The following is a 17859-nucleotide window of genomic DNA, read 5'->3' as shown; positions in this document are numbered from 1 at the left end:
AGAGTGACGTGAAAAAACATAGATCCAAATTTTAGTGTATATAGATTGTTGATATTTCTATATTCACACAAGAATTAATATGCTTCCAAATATATATCAATTTTCAAATAAAACAGAGGTTGGATTGGTTCACGTTGAAAACAAAAAGAGGGATCGGATTGTTAATCCCGTGACCCAATTATTAGATGGCATTTAGGAGTACGCGTGCAACTTGTTTCCTTCAACCGGATAAGAGGCTTCACTGTTCTTGATTAAGGTGAGTATTCTTTTCGTCAGATTTCAATTCCTGACTTAGATTCACTTCACTTCCTAGGGTTTCTCAAACTCAAACACTCTTATAGATGCTACAGTGGTATGTTTTTTTTTCCACTTATGCCGATATTAAATTACTAAGTGGATAGTAAGCTTTTGTGATTCATGATTGCGATTCTAGTCTTTTAGAAGGAAAAAACTTCCTTGATACCAAAATTTTTATTTAATGGGTTCATATTTTACCCAATAGTGCATTTTCGAGAGTGTTTTTTTGGATTTATAATCCAAGTGGTTTTTTGTCTTTCTTAGAAATGAATGCACTGGAGCAGAACATGTTGTAGGGCTGACACTTACATTTGATTGAAGGCAACTTAAGTGGTGGAGACTCGCATGCAGATGTGAAGTTGATAATTGAGATCCATGACATGCTAAATCGACGTCTAATGGTTTTTAATTTTCAATGCAAGAAGACCGTGTGAATTTCTTCCAACATAAATTATACTAATATGAACTTTGGACGTAATTATCATCCGAGTAGAATTTTGCTAATGAATTGTTATAGTCTGATGAATCACTAATGCTTAAGTTAGGTGAAGGTCGCCATCCATATTCAAGGGCCTAAGCATATTATTTCTATGCTTGACCTTATTTTTCTCTATTTTTATAGGTTATTTGATGCCTTTGTTTTAAGTTGATATTACATCAGCTTCACCATGTCTTGTATGAAATGCTTTGATCAATTTGAAGAACATGTTACTGGACTTTGCCTACTCCAATAAATGTGAGAACAGAGAAGGATAAGCAATAACTGATTTGTTGCATATCTCAAGTTCTAGTAGATATGGCTGCTGAAAATGATAAGAATCTTGTCAAAATCTCAGAGCACAGGATAGACATTGCAAAATATATGAACTATGTCAGTGCTATAGCTACTTTTGCAGGCACTACACGCGACACTTTCGAAAGCAAGACAGTTTTAGAGTTGAGGTATGAAGCTTATGTTTCAATGGCAATACGTTGTATCAAGTCTATCTGTCTGTTCATCTGCAAGAGTGTCATGGAATCTACATTCGCCTAGGCACAGTCCCGTAGGAGAAACAAGTATCTTCATCGCCATGATGCCATCTCATCTGTTCACAGGGCTGATGCACTGGAGGCATGTAGATTTATAATATATGAAGTAAAAGCTACCGTTCCTATTTGGAAGAAGGAGGTTTATTCAAACGGAGAAGTTTGGAAAGAAAACTCTTAGTTCTTGGAGCGGAGGAACGATCTTAGTAACAAAGATGTAGATTACAGTGCGAAAATGGCAGAAAGCAGTAAAGCACAGAGCACAGCAATAAAAAGCCTTGCTGTGGGATTAAAGTTAAGGTTGATGATGAAGTAAGCCAGAAATAATGCTAGTGTTGGGGATCAAAAGACGTTAGGAGCATTAATTAATTTTTCTCCTTTTAATCAAATAATGCAATAAGGTGGGTTGTAAAATGTTTACAATAGTTTGCAGAATATCTTCATTTCCAAATCTCTGAAAAAAGATTGTAAACTTCTATGAAATATACTGCAATGAAATTAATATATTTCATTTGATAAAGATGATGCCACATTGGCAATGCAACGAGGATTTGATCTCCACTGTATATATGCTGCAATGGCAAATTAAATAGTTGATGTTTGATCTAAATTCAAAGCAGTGTCATTAATCTTTAGGAAGGTTATCACATGTACCAGAAACTTTGGTACTAGTGCTTTTAGTTATTGATCTTTATTATAAAAATACATATATAATACATGGGTAGATCAATAACTAAAGTTATTAGAACCCCAATGTTTTTGAAACACCTGAAAATTTAGTAGCCATCACATATTTAGTAGCCATTTTATATTCTGGATTCAACATTGCTTCAGCCATTTTCTGGCATGTCTTTGTCAAAAAACTTTGACCCTTTTCAAACCTTTTGTAAGGGCAGATGCATCGGCAGCTAAAGTAATGCAAAGCAAATCTTTTAGTCCAACCGTTGTTCCTGGGAACAAATGTCATTTTTGTTTGTTAACTAAATTCAACAGCAAAAGAATCCAAATTAAATTATGAGAGCATTTGAGAGTTTTAGTTATATCAATAAATAAAAGAGGACTTAAATATTAGCTTTGCAGTTTTTCAATCTCTCACAATAATTTAGTTAGGCACATAAAATTTCCAAATTGTCTGAGTTGCTCTTATAATGGTGACTTAGAAGTGAAATCATGCTCTGCACAATTGTACCTGGAAGAATGACAATAGATTCCTCCTTTGCAAGTTTGAAACAAAAATCAATATCATCGCTAAAATCTTCTAGACGCAATAGGTTTAGTTTCACCTGCATTTCATTAATTACAAAGATAGTGGAAAGAGAAGCCATTATAAAAGACTTTACAGAGCTTATGTTGTTCTCAAAGAAATAGTATCAACTGTAGTTTTATTCTCAGCTTCTTACCATCATAGTTATGGACCTTCCGATTTATGAGGGCAAAACATGCATGGAATCTCTTCTAAAATAATTATAAATAAGCAATGTATAAATCATTAGGTGGAAACTAGACTAAATCTCCGTAATGGTCCCAAGATTGACGCCGTGCAATAAAATTGTCCCTGAGATTCCAATTGTACAAATTACGTCCCTGAAATTGGAAAAATTGCACCATAGTGGTCCTGACCCGTTTTCCGTTAACGGCGCGCTGACGTGGCTTGATGACGTGGATTTTTGGTGACACGTGTCACCTCATGGTTTGGCCACGTGTAACAGTATGATGATGTGTCGGTCAACGACACGTGGCACGCCGACGTGGATGGGTATGCCACGTGTCACAATGCTATTTTGCCACGTGTCAGATTATGCCACGTGTCGCAATGGTATTTGTCCACGTGTCATCCACTATGTCATAGTTACATGTGCACCAAATTGGTCCCTTACTTTGCATCTAATGACTCATTTTAGTTCCTAAAATTGAATGTCGTGCACCAAATTAGTTCCTTCATCAATTTTTTCTCATTTTTTTTATAAATTTAAAATTCTCATTATATATTTGAAGAATACACTAATTTTAATTTTATCTTTTCACAAGTTATTTAAATACAAGTATTTTTATAAAATATTTTTAAAATATTAGTTTTAATTATACAATTTTTTCTACAATATTTTATTAAAAGAATTATGTGACATATTGATATTGATTTAATAAAGAGTGTAAGTTAAGAGTATAATAATATGGTATCTACTCCAATGAAGATTTAATGATTATCTTCATGTGAAGATACATCATTTTGACCATTGGATGATAGATTGTAGGGCTTGATTTTATTTGAAGTAAAAGTGTTACCTTTATTTAAAGTGTTGCTAAATAAATAAGTTACATTTTTTAAACAAGGATCATCATGAGAAGATGTTTTTGGCATTTTCATGGGAGTAGTTGCCTAATAATATTCCTTAATACAATTTTTTTAATATTTAACACTTTAATAAATATTTTAGGAATATTTGATAAGACACTTATTAACTAATATAAATTTATTATTCCCATCCATTTTAAGAATGTCCGATTTCCTATATAATTAACTTCTCACTAAATTAATAAGATAGATTTATACTGTCGATTATAATAATTCATTTTATCTATAACTTGTTAGGTGGCTTTTTCATATATACACTATTAATTAATATAAGTACTTATTATAACTATGACTTGAACAATATTAAAACAGATACAAATAAACACAAGAGGCAATAATAAAGTTTTGGTTTTAGTTAACATGTACACCAATGATACAAGTTAACATTATTAATTAAAAAATTTATTATAAAATATGTATAATAGAAAATATAATTAAAATTAGTGTATAAAAAATATTAAAAATTTTAAATTTATAAAAAAATGAGAAAAAATTGATGAAGGGACTAATTTGGTGCATGATATTCAATTTTAGGGACTAAAATGAGTCATTAGATGCAAATAAGGGACCAATTTGGTGCACATGTAACGATGACATCGTGGATGACACGTGGACAAATAGCATTGCGACACGTGGCATAATCTGACACGTGGCAAAATAGCATTGTGACACGTGGTATACCCATTTACGTCGGCGTGCCACGTGTCGTTGACCGACACATCATCATACCGTTACACGTGGCCAAACCATGAGGTGACACGTGTCACCAAAAATCCATGTCATCAAGCCACGTCAGCGCGCCGTTAACGGAAAACGGGTCAGGGACCACTATGGTGCAATTTTTCCAATCTCAGGGACGTAATTGGTGCAATTGGAATTTCAGGGACAATTTTGTTGCACGGCGTCAATCTCGGGGACCATTATGGGGATTTAGTCTGAAAACTAACATCATTTATTTTCATATGAAATTGATAGTTGAGAATCGTTAAATGATAATTAGTCAAATTTGTTAGATTATCTAACATTTTTCAACTATCAACTTCATATGAAGACATTGGCATGTTAGTCTTCACCAAATCATCATGATTGAAGTTCATTAAATTGTAAGGGCGACGTTAGTTAAACTGAAACCAACAATTTCCTTATAGTAATGTTTAATGAAGCACCATTGTAAGCGCATAGAAAAATGAATTTACTAAAATTAGGTAATTAGAGAAAGAAACTAATAGAATTCATTAGGTAGAAGAAAATTTCAGAAAGAGATGTTTAAGACATTTCACAATTTTCATATTCACTCTGTTATTATGGCTAATACCGCTATTTATATTCTATTTCTATTAATTGGGCCAAGTTCAATTATACTTGTTATAGCATCATGTTTCTTCCTGGATATTTTTGGTTCTTCAACTACAAGCATTGTTGCTATGAAAAGAGGACAGAATGTTAGAGAGGAAAATGTGAAAACCTGAATGATGGTCCGTGGCTGGACCTCCCAAAAGATCAAAATACTTTGTAATGCGCTCAACTACCTGCATACAAAAAAAAGCGTATAGTCTTTTTGAATATAGAATTGTACAATAAACGAGAATAAAATAAATAAATAAATAAATATACAAATAAAGCATTTTTGGAAATTATATAGAAACAACTGTCAAACATAGACAAGAGTTGTTAATTAATTCACTTGTTTAGAATAATAAATGAACGGTAATTTATCAGTAGTTAGAGAAGTTGAGAATCACCTAAGATTGACTAATGGAGTTAGTTACCAACAGTGGCTTTTCAAGAACCATAGGGTCAATGAATTTAACATTAAGATTAACAATAAAAAGAATACTAAAAAATGCTAAAAGAGGGAATATATATGACCTTGGGATTTTTGAAAGTGCCACTAGGAGTCACAAACCAACCAAGCCTCCAACCAGGTACCATTCATCTCTTGGACAAGGACCCAAGAGTGATAACAGGAACAATAAACCCAAAGACACCCATTGGAACAAAAGGGTTGCTCCCAAATGCAAGATGGCCATAAACTTGGGCTTCTTTGGCGACCGTGAAGTCACCGGATGAATTGCCGAGTAGATAGATCAGATCCGGACCGTCAACAATCACAATTGTTCCAATCCGTTTTGCAGTTTCGGCAATCTAAATTACAATACATAACATAAAAGGTGAAAATTCACTTGTTGATAATTAAGAAAAGTCAAATAATTTAATATATTTGACTAAATTATTTTCTAATAGTTATCAATTATTAACTTCACATAAAAATAACTGTACGTGACTTTCTGTCTAACAAAAAATAAGTAAAAACTCACTAGTATTGTCTTTAATTAGAATTAATAGTTGATAATTATTAAATAATATAATATCTTTGACTAAATTGTGTAGTCAAATATTATGTGCTAGTTTAGATCGGTTTTTTTAGTGAAAAAAGTATTTTTTTTAATAAAATACTTATTCAATTTAAAATCTATTTACATGTCTTTTTTTAAGAGTACTTTTATTAAAAAAATAGATTATTTATTTTTTTAAAAATTAATAATATTTTATTTTAAAAAAATAAAAACAAAAGATATTTTTAATATTTAAAAACTCTTTTTAAAAAATTATACAAATATAAAATAATTTTTTTAAAATATAAAAAAAATATTTTCTTAAAAATCAATTCAAACCGATAGTTTTTGAGTAAGAAAAATAAAAAAGCAAAAAATTGGCAAGAAGAATTAACAGACTTGTAATATATATCTTTAGAATATAAAATAAATAAACTAAAAAAGTTATAAATATTACAATGTAAAATATGAGTATTATTTCTATTAAATTAATGAATTTTGTTAAGAAATTAATTAAAAATAAAATTAATTCAAGTCAACTATTTGAAAAACAATTTATTAAAAAAATAATCTTTTATTGTTTTAATTTTTTACAATTTAAAATTAAAAATAAAAAAATTAATTTATATTATAATTAATTCTTTAAATTTTTTAAATTAATTTTTAAAATATCAATGTTTCTACACGCTTAGTGTGGTCCAAACTCCAAATTCCTCAAATCAAATACATAGCAAAATTTAATCTTAGGTTCCCTCCCTGTAAGAGTATTTTATGTGTTGGATTTTCAATGGTCGCATCAGAATCTCTCATATAAATATACAAGAGTTCCTCAACGAAAGTCTTATTAGAGAGCCAATTGAATATTTATACAATATATATAATAGATTATTTATTTAGTCTAATATGAGTTAAAAAATGAACATCACTTATATTATCTAGAATAACTATCCACATACTATGGATAATAAATATTTCATGTCATAAAATCACTTATCCCAAAAATTTAAGCTAATTTTGGGGTTCACCAAAGATCGAACTCTTTAGAATTTAAAATTTTGATACCATATCATGAAATCACTCCTCCCAAAAGCTTAAGCTGATGAAAAAAGATAACACTAAAAGTATGTGTGGTTGAAAAAATTATAAACAATTCCTAAGAATTTTAAGATGGGAATATTATATGTTCATATTTGGTTCAAAGTTTAAAAAACTATTTTCAAGTAAGTTTGATTCCAGGGAATCAAAATACCATCATTTCAATTCCCACCTTCCCCTTGAGTATATGTGATTCTCATGAGAATGGAATCTTTGTAACAAAGTAATACTTGAACCACACACACCCTAATGGTTATATCTCTAATACTGAATTGGACATTTCTAAATTTTCATTGTACACATTATACAAATATTTTATTGGCTCCTTATACTTCATCAATGAATAATTGTCGATAAACTAGGGCTCAAATGATATATACAATATGTTTATTTTATTTGTATATTTTTAACACATAAAATAATTTTATATTTACTCAATTCAATACATATTAAAGTTTGGATGATAAATTTTTGAAATACGCATTAAATATATTTTAAAATTATGCAAATACTTTTAAAATTTTACAATCTTATAAAAATGAAAATGATTTAATAAGTTAGTTATTTAGAGTGTAGTTTGAATAATATAATACCCTATATTCACTAAAATGTTTAAAAAATTATTTGATGTATTACATACGTGTACAATTAGTTTCTTATGAGATAATATATAAGAAAATGTAATTTATTCTCAGAGTCCCAAAGTAATTGCCATGACAATATCTAACTTAGAATGGAGAATTAACTAACTTAATTGAAGGATACTAATTAGTATATTCTGAAGCTTTTTCCATATTGAACAATCATAATAAAAGACAATTTAACTTTGAAGAGACTAGTTGATTTTATTTTTCTATGAAATTAAATTGAGAGTAGTAATTGTGTCAACTAATTGATATTATGGTATGAATTTCATAGAATTTGGAGTTATTTTGTTGCAAGAAAGAATTGAGTTTGGTTTTGGATTTTATGTTGTTTGTCGCAAGAAAGCATTATTTAGGAAAAAAAAAAAACTAATGGTCTAAAAATTCTACCCACCTCATTTTTTTGGTAGGCTAGCCACAATAAAATTTGTTTTACTTTTGAAAAGTGAAAAATAATTATAAAGTTAATTAGAGAAAAAACTTAATAAATAATTAACTATAAAAAATACCTGATATAATTTATAACTTTAAAAAAATAAATTTAAAATATAAAAATATTTAATTTTTTTCTCTTTTATATTAAAATAAATACAAAAAGAAAAAATTTCACTACCCCACCAAAGTCTACAGAAAAGCAAGGTGAGTTTGGCAAGCATTTTGTTTTTTGGAGTCTCAATTTTCAAGCTTGATCCACTTTTTTTTTTATAAACTAAATGGATCATCCCAACATGTTTGGACTCATTTGCCACCCTTGACATTTTCTCTGATTCCAACAAGTTCTGCTCGCGCATTGCAAGGCTTGGTCTAGTGGTGTTTGTGTATGCTTTGCTAGAGAGTGTATCCGGATTCAAATTCTAACTATGACTAGAAAGAAATTCATGGAGAGAAAAATGTATTTTATTAATATTTTTATGTTTTTTTAATTGAATATTTTTAAAAATATTATCTTTATTCATATTTTATATGTCAAATATAATTTTGTATCTATGCATTTTTATTTTAATATGCTATAACTATAAATAAATGTAGCTTAATTGTCTATTTAAGTCCTTATTTTTTTGTTCATTTCATAGTTAGAAAGCGTATTTTCTTTTTTTGAGTAATTAAACAAAAATACATATAAAAGATTTTTTAGGTCACAAAAATATACACAGCAAAATCAAAATTTCAATATACAGGCTAAAAATGACTACAAATAATACTTACTTGCTTCGACAAAAGGATAAAAGACGACAATAATATTTGTGAAAAGTGACGCATAAATTCTTTTAGGATTAATTTATTCGCTTTTTTTGGGATTATACTTTAAAACAAGGGCACTCTACCTTTTAATAATAATTTTTTGCTAATTTTAAAATAAGAAAATTTATTATTTCCCACATTAGATACCTTAAATAATAATAATAATAATAATAATAATAATAATAATAATAATAATAAAAAAGAGCGTCATATCACTGTTTTATTGGTCACATATATCCTCTAACAGCATGTTACTTTTGTCCATCGTTACTCATCTTTAGTGTGTATTATTCTGTCGTGTATATTTTTGTAACCCAAAAAATTTTTTATGTGATTTTTTTTTTTTTTTTTTTTTTTTTTTACATACCGTTCTTGCAACATCCAGAAGGAGGGCCATGGAATCAATTTTGTTTATAGTGCATGACTATGCAAATGTCTTTGGGGAATCCGTGCATATGAAAGAAGAAAAATTAATTCAAAACTAAACCTAAATCTTAAGTGCAACAAAATAACTCCAAAACAAATTCACATCTAAGGAAATACAAAAAGGTGACACCAATGTCTCTAGCACATGTACAACAACATATTTTAAATCACAACCCTAAAGAAATATGAAATAGAAAATCATATTGGTATTTACTTTCGTTTCAAGGAATCGAGATTATTAGTACCTCCTTAACATTATATTCTCAAATTTTGTCCTTTTATATATAATATATGAAGTTTTAACATTTTTTACTAATGGAAAGGAGGAGGGAGAGTAGGAAAAAGAGGAGAAGCAGAAAGAAAATGAAGAAGGGGAGCAGAAAGAGCTGAAAAATTTTAAATAAAGATTGAAGGAAACAAAGATAAATAAGAGAAAAAGAACAATTTTTTTATAATTTATGATGAGGAGGGTAAAATAGAATTTTTATCAGAATATATTTTATATCAAATATTTTTTCTATATATTTGGTCATAAAATATTGTAGTTATTAATTATTAACTATATTTGTTGTTGAATTTTTTTTAATAAGAATATAAGAATAGTTGGTATATAAATTCCTTTTTAAAACTTAACTTCAGAGCCTTTTTAGTATAAAATACTTATTATATTAATTAATAGCATATTGGTTGATATTATTATTGATTTGACCAATAAAGATATAGATTAACAGATATTTAGCTAACATCTATTAGGTATTTGTTTTACTCAGATTAACTCTATGTGAAATTGATAGCTAATGTCTGAGAGCTATAAAAATTTAATCAAATTATTTAAATTATTTAATGATTATTAATTATCGATTAACTCTATGTGAAATTGATAGTTGATATCTGACAGCTATAAAAATTTAATCAAATTATTTAAATTATTTAACGATTATTAATTATCAATTTCATATGAAATTGACTGTACCTGAATTTTTACTAAAATAAATAGTATCAATTGATAGTGCAAATTGATACTTAATACGTCATCTAATTGATAAATTTATGTAATTATAATTTCGACATCTCTAATATTGCTGGCCATATTTTTTGATATTATTGACTAACTATAAATTAAAAATAATAAATTATACTAACTTTTTAATATATTTTTTATTATAATACTAATGTAATTTTTTAATTTATATACAATTATTTTTATATAAAATTAATAATTAAAAATTATTAAATAATTTACTATATTTAATTAAATTATCTATCATTTCTCAATTATTAATTTTACATTAAAACATCTCTCCACAGTATTTTATTTTTGGAAATTAAAAGTTTGGTTTTTCCCGGACCACACGTTATGTCGTTGTCCTTGCATGAAACACGTGTTTTCTAGTTCTTCAGAAACTACAAAACATTACCTTCCATTGTTGTCTTAAGAAATCTTTGGGACTTGTGTCACCAATGGAGCCTCACAATCGGCTATTTATTTTTTTTTTTTTTGTAATAGATTGAAAGAGTGTATTATGTATAGTTATAAAAAGTTGATATAGTTATATAACAAAAAAAAGTTGATATATTTTTTATGGATATAGAGACAATTTATTTTTAATTACAAATTATAAATGGAAAGTTTAAATTTTAGTCGGAGTAGAAAATTGAGGGTCACATTTTAGGTGAGCTAAAAACTCAGGATCAGTTTTGGATAAAAAAAAATAGAAAATCCAAACTGAAGGTACGATTTAATTGTTCAAAAAAAATTTCAATGTTAAAAATACAAATTTAACCCTCAGATTTATAAATTGTTTAAAAAAAGAATAAAAATTATAAATCTAATTCTCAAATTTATAATATCCATACAAAATAAAAATATATTAAATTTTCACATAATTAAAAAAACACTATTTGTACTACAATACAAAAAATAAAAACCCCCCTCACAATCTTTGGCTAGGTAAAATTTGATAAATGATGTTTATTATGGATTATTGTAATTTAATTAATCATTAGATTAATAAAATATATTCTATTAAGTATTAAAAATTAAACTACGCTTTATCAATTATTGTTAAAAAATTCAAGTCGAATTAAAATCTTTGGTATATTCAAGATTCTTTAAAATGAGTTAAAAACTTTGACTTGATTCAAGTATATACAACTTAAAGAATCTAAAAATATAAAGAAACAAAAGTAAAATTAATTGAAATTAAGAACTTTTATGTTATTACAAGTGAATCATCCAAACTACTAGTAGATGATGCAAGTTGCCAACTTGTAATAATACTAAAATCTTATAGAGATATTAGTTGGAGTTGATTAAGAATATTTTTTTGATTAAGAAATTTATACATATTTAAGTCTATAAATAGACATCATTTAAGTGAAGTATATACATGAGGAATATGGCTTAGATTGAGAATTTTTCATTTTTTTTCTGTTAAAAAAGTTAATAAATAATATAAATATGTATTATTGATGTAGTGTTATTTTTCTTCCTAGTATAATATTATGCTATCGCTGAAAAAAACAGAAATTGAGATTATGTTATATTATTGTTGAGTCATTTATGATTTATGTGAAAAATTGATCCTTGGACTAATCAAATATAGATATTAAACTCACATCAAATTTTATAACGGTAACATTTTTCTAAATGGTCATTATATTTTTATTTAATCATAACTAAATTATAATAAGTATACAAATTAAGAATATAAGAATAGTTTGGTATATAAATTCCTTTTTTAAACTTAAATTCAAACCTTTAAAGTACAAAATACTTATTATATTAATTAATAGAATATTTTTATTATTATTGATAATTGACAAATAAAGACATAGATTAATAAAAACAAGCTAATATCTATTAATTATTTGTTTCGATACGGTAACTAATTTATATGTTTCAATATGATAAAAAAAAATAAACGAATAAAAAATCGTAATGTAAATTATATTTTCTTAGTTAGCATCTAATTTTTTTAAAATTTAAATCAATATATATACCAAAATATCCGCATAAATTAATGAGTGTCCAATAATTGAATTTTTTTTTTTTTTGGACATACACACTCACACACACTATACTCGGTTATTGCTGAGAATCCATCCTGAATGCAGCTTGATGAGAGGCATACAAATCCTCTATCTGTGCCAAGCCTCAACTGCAATATTCTCCATGCATTTGAACTACATAGTCTCTTCAACATGACATATCAGACCTTAATGTCATTCTTTAACATCCACTTTAGAGGCAGTACAATATCATATGACCAGCACAGACATTAAAACAAATGGGCCTATTCCGTACAATGTTGCAGTAAACTGTGGCATCAAGCACAATCAGCAACATGCCTTGCCTGCTATATTAATGGTGCTCATCCAAAACAACCCCTCAACTTAAATTCATTGGGTTAGGTACAGCTCACTGAGATTCTATGAACATACATGGATCTGCTAGAGGGACCACATTAGAAGATTCAAAACAAAATTATCAAGCTTGTATGTTTACTTTTTCTGCCGACACAATGTATATGATGCTAGAAGTGGTAAGAGTGTCAGCAGAGTAAAATGATATAGATGGTCAAGAAATATTTTCCATATATTTAACTCGTCTCCAAGCAGGAATATCTTGATGCTCACCCAGAAAACACAAGCAAAAGTTGGAGAAAAGGGTTGACAGAATAAAAATTATTGATTACATTAGATAACAATGAATTTACAGAAAGATTTGTTGCTTTGCATACCCCTTTTACCAAGAAGGCACCTATGAATCTATGAATCAACTATCAATGAAGATGCACTCCACTAAGACATGTGGAGTGGTAAAACAAGAAAACTCAAATCATAACTCCCAATCCCAAATACAACTCAAGAACACAATGAAAATAACTGAAGATTTTACATTGAATACTTGGAATCAATCAGTGTGAAAAAGAAAATGGATATAGTTGAACAACAAAGAAATCCTTTGGTAAAAAAAAAAAAAAACAAAGATTGTACTTTCCCTTACTGCATTGCTCATTTTGCTGCTTGATAGCAACTTGATCAATAAATCCGGAACGGTGTTTTCACACTCTCTTCTCAGCTGCATTGAAAATGAAAACTAGCTCATTTGCTCTCCAATCAAGTCGAGACCGACTAGGAGGAAGGTCACCCCTTGGAAAAGCAGAAAGTAGAAGTGAACTCCTTGTGCTGATAATAGACTCCGGACAGAAGCAGTGAGGAGGAGGAATGCCAAAGTCAACTCTTTCTTGTAAATCTTATTAGCTTTCTTGATAGGTGTTGGAGCAGATTCTTTTTGTTCCTTAAAGTGGTGTAACTCAACAAGTTCGCTCTCAGAAGCTCCTTTATGGATCTTTTGATGCTCTATCGACTTGGCTTCCCTTTGTTCGGCTTCCAACAAATCAGAATCAGATGACCTTCCGGCCTTCTTTGTCACAATCCATTCATAAGAGCTCTCTAATTGGAAGAGTCCAGATACCATTGCATTGAATTTGGTGACGGACATGGTGTTTTCAAAAAGAAGGTAAGGAACAATAAAAGGAAAAGATTTTGGGGCAGGGAGGATGTTAAGGAATGACATGAAAACCGGCACATAGCAAATCACCCACAACGGAAGCTCAGCCTCAGGCACGAACATGGTTAAAGGAAGAATTATACAGAACAGGGTGAAGGAATAAAGGGGAAGAATTAGTTTCCTTAAAAGAAAAAAGAGGAGTATTAAGTTTGCTTTCTTCCATGTTGACACCTGCAGTTATAGAAGATTTTAAGGCCCCTATTAGATAGTGCAAAATATAAGCAATACTTGAAAGTTTCTTTTATTTCTCTTCACCACTATTCTATTTATTGCATCAAGCTGAGTATCTGACATACCTTAGATCTAACAATTGCAGGGAGGCACAATCTAAAAAGTTGCATAGGACCTGAATGCCAACGGTGTTGCTGCTTCCTATAAGCTTCATATGACTCAGGAACTTCACAAAGCACCTGAAAATTTGTAAATTTGAGGAAATTCAAGTGTGTCAGAGACCTGAGTCGAAAAATTATGGTTTTAACTCCCTGCAGATCATAAAACTGTTTATGTGCAATTATTCAATTAGACACGCTGAGTTATTAACCGATGACAAAAAGGCCATTGGTTAATTTTTTCTTCCAAAATTACTCATCTAATAAAGGAAAATGTTGTCAATAAAATGCATCATATGAATGGTAAGTACGGAAGGACAGTTAATAAAAGTCCTTTTGCGCTATTTGATAGTTTCGGTGCGTCAAATTGCACAGTTTGAAAGGTAAACTAATAATATTACTCTACTAGTACACTATGAATGGATAGTGATGAATAAATAACTCATTTCTAATCACCTTAACATCATTTAGGAAGATAAACTTCCATCCATTGAGATGAGCTCGGACTGCAATGTCCATATCTTCTACCGTTGTCCTCTCAAGCCAGCCTCCAGATTCTTCAAGGGCTTTGATCCTCCAAACACCAGCAGTTCCATTAAAACCAAAAAAATTGAGAAATAGTCCATTGACCTGTTGTTCTACCTCGAAGTGGAAGCATAAGTTAATGTTTTGGAGACGAGTCAACAAGTTCTCATCCTTGTTCACAAAAGACCATCTAGCTTGGACCAAACCTAGTTCAGGATTGTCCTGCAACAGAAAGCATATAGAGATACTAACATATATAAAGCATGCTTTTAGCAATATTCATTAATTTGTTACTGAGCCTGATTCATTCTCTTCTCTTAACCTTGAAATGTGGCACAGTTTGTTTAAGAAAATCAGGATTTGGTTGAAAGTCTGCATCGAAAATTGCAACAAACTCGTAGCCCTTCACATAGTCGCAGCTCATTGCAGATTTGAGATTCCCAGCTTTATATCCAGTCCTGTTTAACCGATGCCTATAGATTATGTTGACTCCCTTTCGACTCCATTTGGAGACCTCGGTCTTAATTAAGCACTGTATGCTCTCATCATCAGAATCATCGAGTACTTGAATCAGTAAACAATCCCTAGGCCAATCAATTTGGCAGACCGCTGAAATAGACTGCTCATACACCTGCATAAAGCCAGTGCAGACAAAGCTGATAAAATAAGTTTTCATCCATTGAAATTTCAAGTTTGTCAACAATTGTTTAAAACTTCTTGTGGAAACCCCTCCAGATGTAGTCAAGGCAAAAACTTAATATTATCTATTCAAACTTGCTGTGCATTACAGAAATCAAAAGTAAGAAACTTATTACCCAATATTGTTCATCAAGCTTTATCACTGCATGAAAACATCAATGCTTTCAGTTCTAGAAGGTGGCATACAATTCCTAACTTCTATATGAGAAACTTTACCATATAATGTATATTCTCCTTCTTTTCTACTTCTTTATTTATTTATTTATTGTTTTTTTGTTATTTCATGAGCAATTTTCTAAGACAATGCATAAAAGGTAATCTGAATCTTTTATCTGTCACTATGAAAATTTAGTGCATCATTTGATCAATGTATCTGATAGCCAAATTAATATAAGGGAATGGAAGGATTAGTTTTCTGCTAGCATAAGTAATAAAAACTTTAGTCAACAAATAAGCTTCAAATAGAGTGAAGCAAACATGGTGTCATACCTCTCTCTCATTACACATTGGAATCTGAATCAGAACCATGGGGTAATGGCTTGCAGATCCTTCAACATCATCAACCTTGAAGGGATCCCCAGCAAACCTTGGCTTAACATTCTTGTATCTAATCCAAAAGCATCCCATGCAAAGAACCATACGATCCAGGGATTGGATAAGAAACAAAACAACACAGAACTTCGAGAGTACTTGTACAGGCGGCGCGATGTATTCAACACGAAACCTCAGCCAACCAACATACGCCATGTGGAGTAACCCCTCAAAATCCAAGGCATTCGGAAGAATATGCAAATTTGGGTTCCTGAATTGCCATCCTTGAAGGTAAGCAACAATTTCAAATGCAAGAACAGCCAATGAAACCACCAAGAACACTCTAATGACTCTAAACAACAACTTCCCTCTCTCCAACTTGTCACTCTCGCCCTCCATAGCAACACCCTGTCCATGAACTATCCTTTTCTTGATGGCTCCAAGCAATGTCCACATTACACTGGCAAGCCAAGCAATGCAGCCGACGGCACGGTGAGCCTTGAGAAGCAGAACCCATGTGACTTGTTTCGCATTCTTGCCGCGGCTCTTCTCCACCGGCCGGAATGCAGCATCTGCACCATTAATCTCCACAACAGAGAAAGTGGGATTCTCAATTTTCACCACCACTGGTGTTGTTGTTGTTCCTTTATCATGTGTGTCCTTACTCCACCAATTGGGAAAATCCAATCTTGGAGCCATAACTATAAAAGCACTTTAGCTCTCAAACAGACCAAAACACAAACACCTTATATGCACAAAGCAATAACTTACTTCATCAATCACTTGTATAGTACACTACAACAACACATTCATTTGATAAAGAGTAAAGGATCAGATCTAAAACAAAAAGAGACAAAGCTCCAAAGCTGTTATTGGAGCATTGATGTTGAAGGCTCTTGTTATTCATTCAGCATTTGAAGGTGTTTTGTGCTGTGAAGGAAGCGAAGAAATCCTAACATGAGAAAGCCACATTTTGAGGGAAGGTATCTCTGTAGCTGTAAGCACTGAAACACTGAACGTCTTTTTTGGGGAAACAAAAGTCTGAAATTAACATATATATATATATATATATATATATATAAGTCACCCACCTATTTGTGGAGAAATGTATGTATAGTTTAATTTATTTTAAATATGTATTTATATTTTAACATATATTTTATACTAATTACTTACTTTAACATACAATTTAGTTAATATAGACATAAGATAAACTTATTATTAATGAAAGATTTTAAATTTTTTTTAATAAATACAAAATAGGGGTGTTGAAGATTCGGTCCGATCCTAAATCCGGCCGAATCCAAAAACATATTTTACTAAATTTGGATTTGTTATTTTTGTGTTGGATTTGGATTATATTTCGAATAACTTGGTTTGGAGATATTTTTTACAATTAAAATATATATAGTTTAGAGTGAAATTAATAATGTTATATTATATTTTTATATTTCAATTATTTTTTTATATTATACGATATTATTTTTATTTTAAAATTATTTATTTTGATATAAACATGATATAATATTTGTTAAATTTAATTTTTAAAAATAAAATTTTATTACTTTAATTTAATATATAAAATTTACAAATTTGTATATACTAATTTTATATCGAATTGATCCGGTTTAATAAGATTTATTTTAGATCACTTTCGAAGTCTGATCAAAATATACCCAATATCTTTTTAAGGGTTAAATTCAGGTCTACTTAACACTAGTCTATGAACACCAATAATACAAAATAAATGTATTAAAAACTTATACTTTTTTAATAAAAA

At 29.6% G+C, this 17859-nt stretch overlaps 1 protein-coding gene, 1 long non-coding RNA gene and 1 pseudogene across 3 annotated transcripts; 1 reads left to right on the top strand and 2 right to left on the bottom strand.

The window, feature by feature from the left end:
• Positions 1-64: 64 nt before the first annotated feature.
• LOC130946511 (molybdopterin synthase catalytic subunit-like) lies at positions 65-1862 on the top strand (annotated as a pseudogene).
• Positions 1863-2071: 209 nt separating this feature from the next.
• LOC130943552 (uncharacterized) lies at positions 2072-5790 on the bottom strand. Of its 2 annotated transcripts, XR_009071840.1 has the most exons (4): positions 5546-5790; positions 5142-5205; positions 2513-2606; positions 2072-2273 (listed from the first exon to the last, which is right to left on the bottom strand). It is a non-coding gene; the product is annotated as an uncharacterized LOC130943552 (long non-coding RNA). The 2 variants fall into 2 exon arrangements; XR_009071839.1 differs by lacking the exon at positions 5546-5790 and having other exon boundaries at positions 5142-5229.
• Positions 5791-13097: 7307 nt separating this feature from the next.
• Positions 13098-17086, bottom strand: LOC130945157 (probable xyloglucan glycosyltransferase 5). The gene is made up of 5 exons (XM_057873852.1): positions 16038-17086; positions 15172-15480; positions 14781-15071; positions 14292-14405; positions 13098-14166 (listed from the first exon to the last, which is right to left on the bottom strand). The coding sequence occupies exons 1-5, from the start codon at positions 16776-16778 to the stop codon at positions 13522-13524; spliced, it is 2100 nt and encodes a 699-aa protein (XP_057729835.1). The 5' UTR covers positions 16779-17086; the 3' UTR covers positions 13098-13521.
• Positions 17087-17859: the final 773 nt, after the last annotated feature.

The sequence above is a fragment of the Arachis stenosperma genome, chromosome 8 (genome assembly GCF_014773155.1).
Source record: "Arachis stenosperma cultivar V10309 chromosome 8, arast.V10309.gnm1.PFL2, whole genome shotgun sequence".
Lineage (NCBI taxonomy): Eukaryota > Viridiplantae > Streptophyta > Magnoliopsida > Fabales > Fabaceae > Arachis > Arachis stenosperma.
This window is presented reverse-complemented; position numbering and strand designations above follow the sequence as displayed.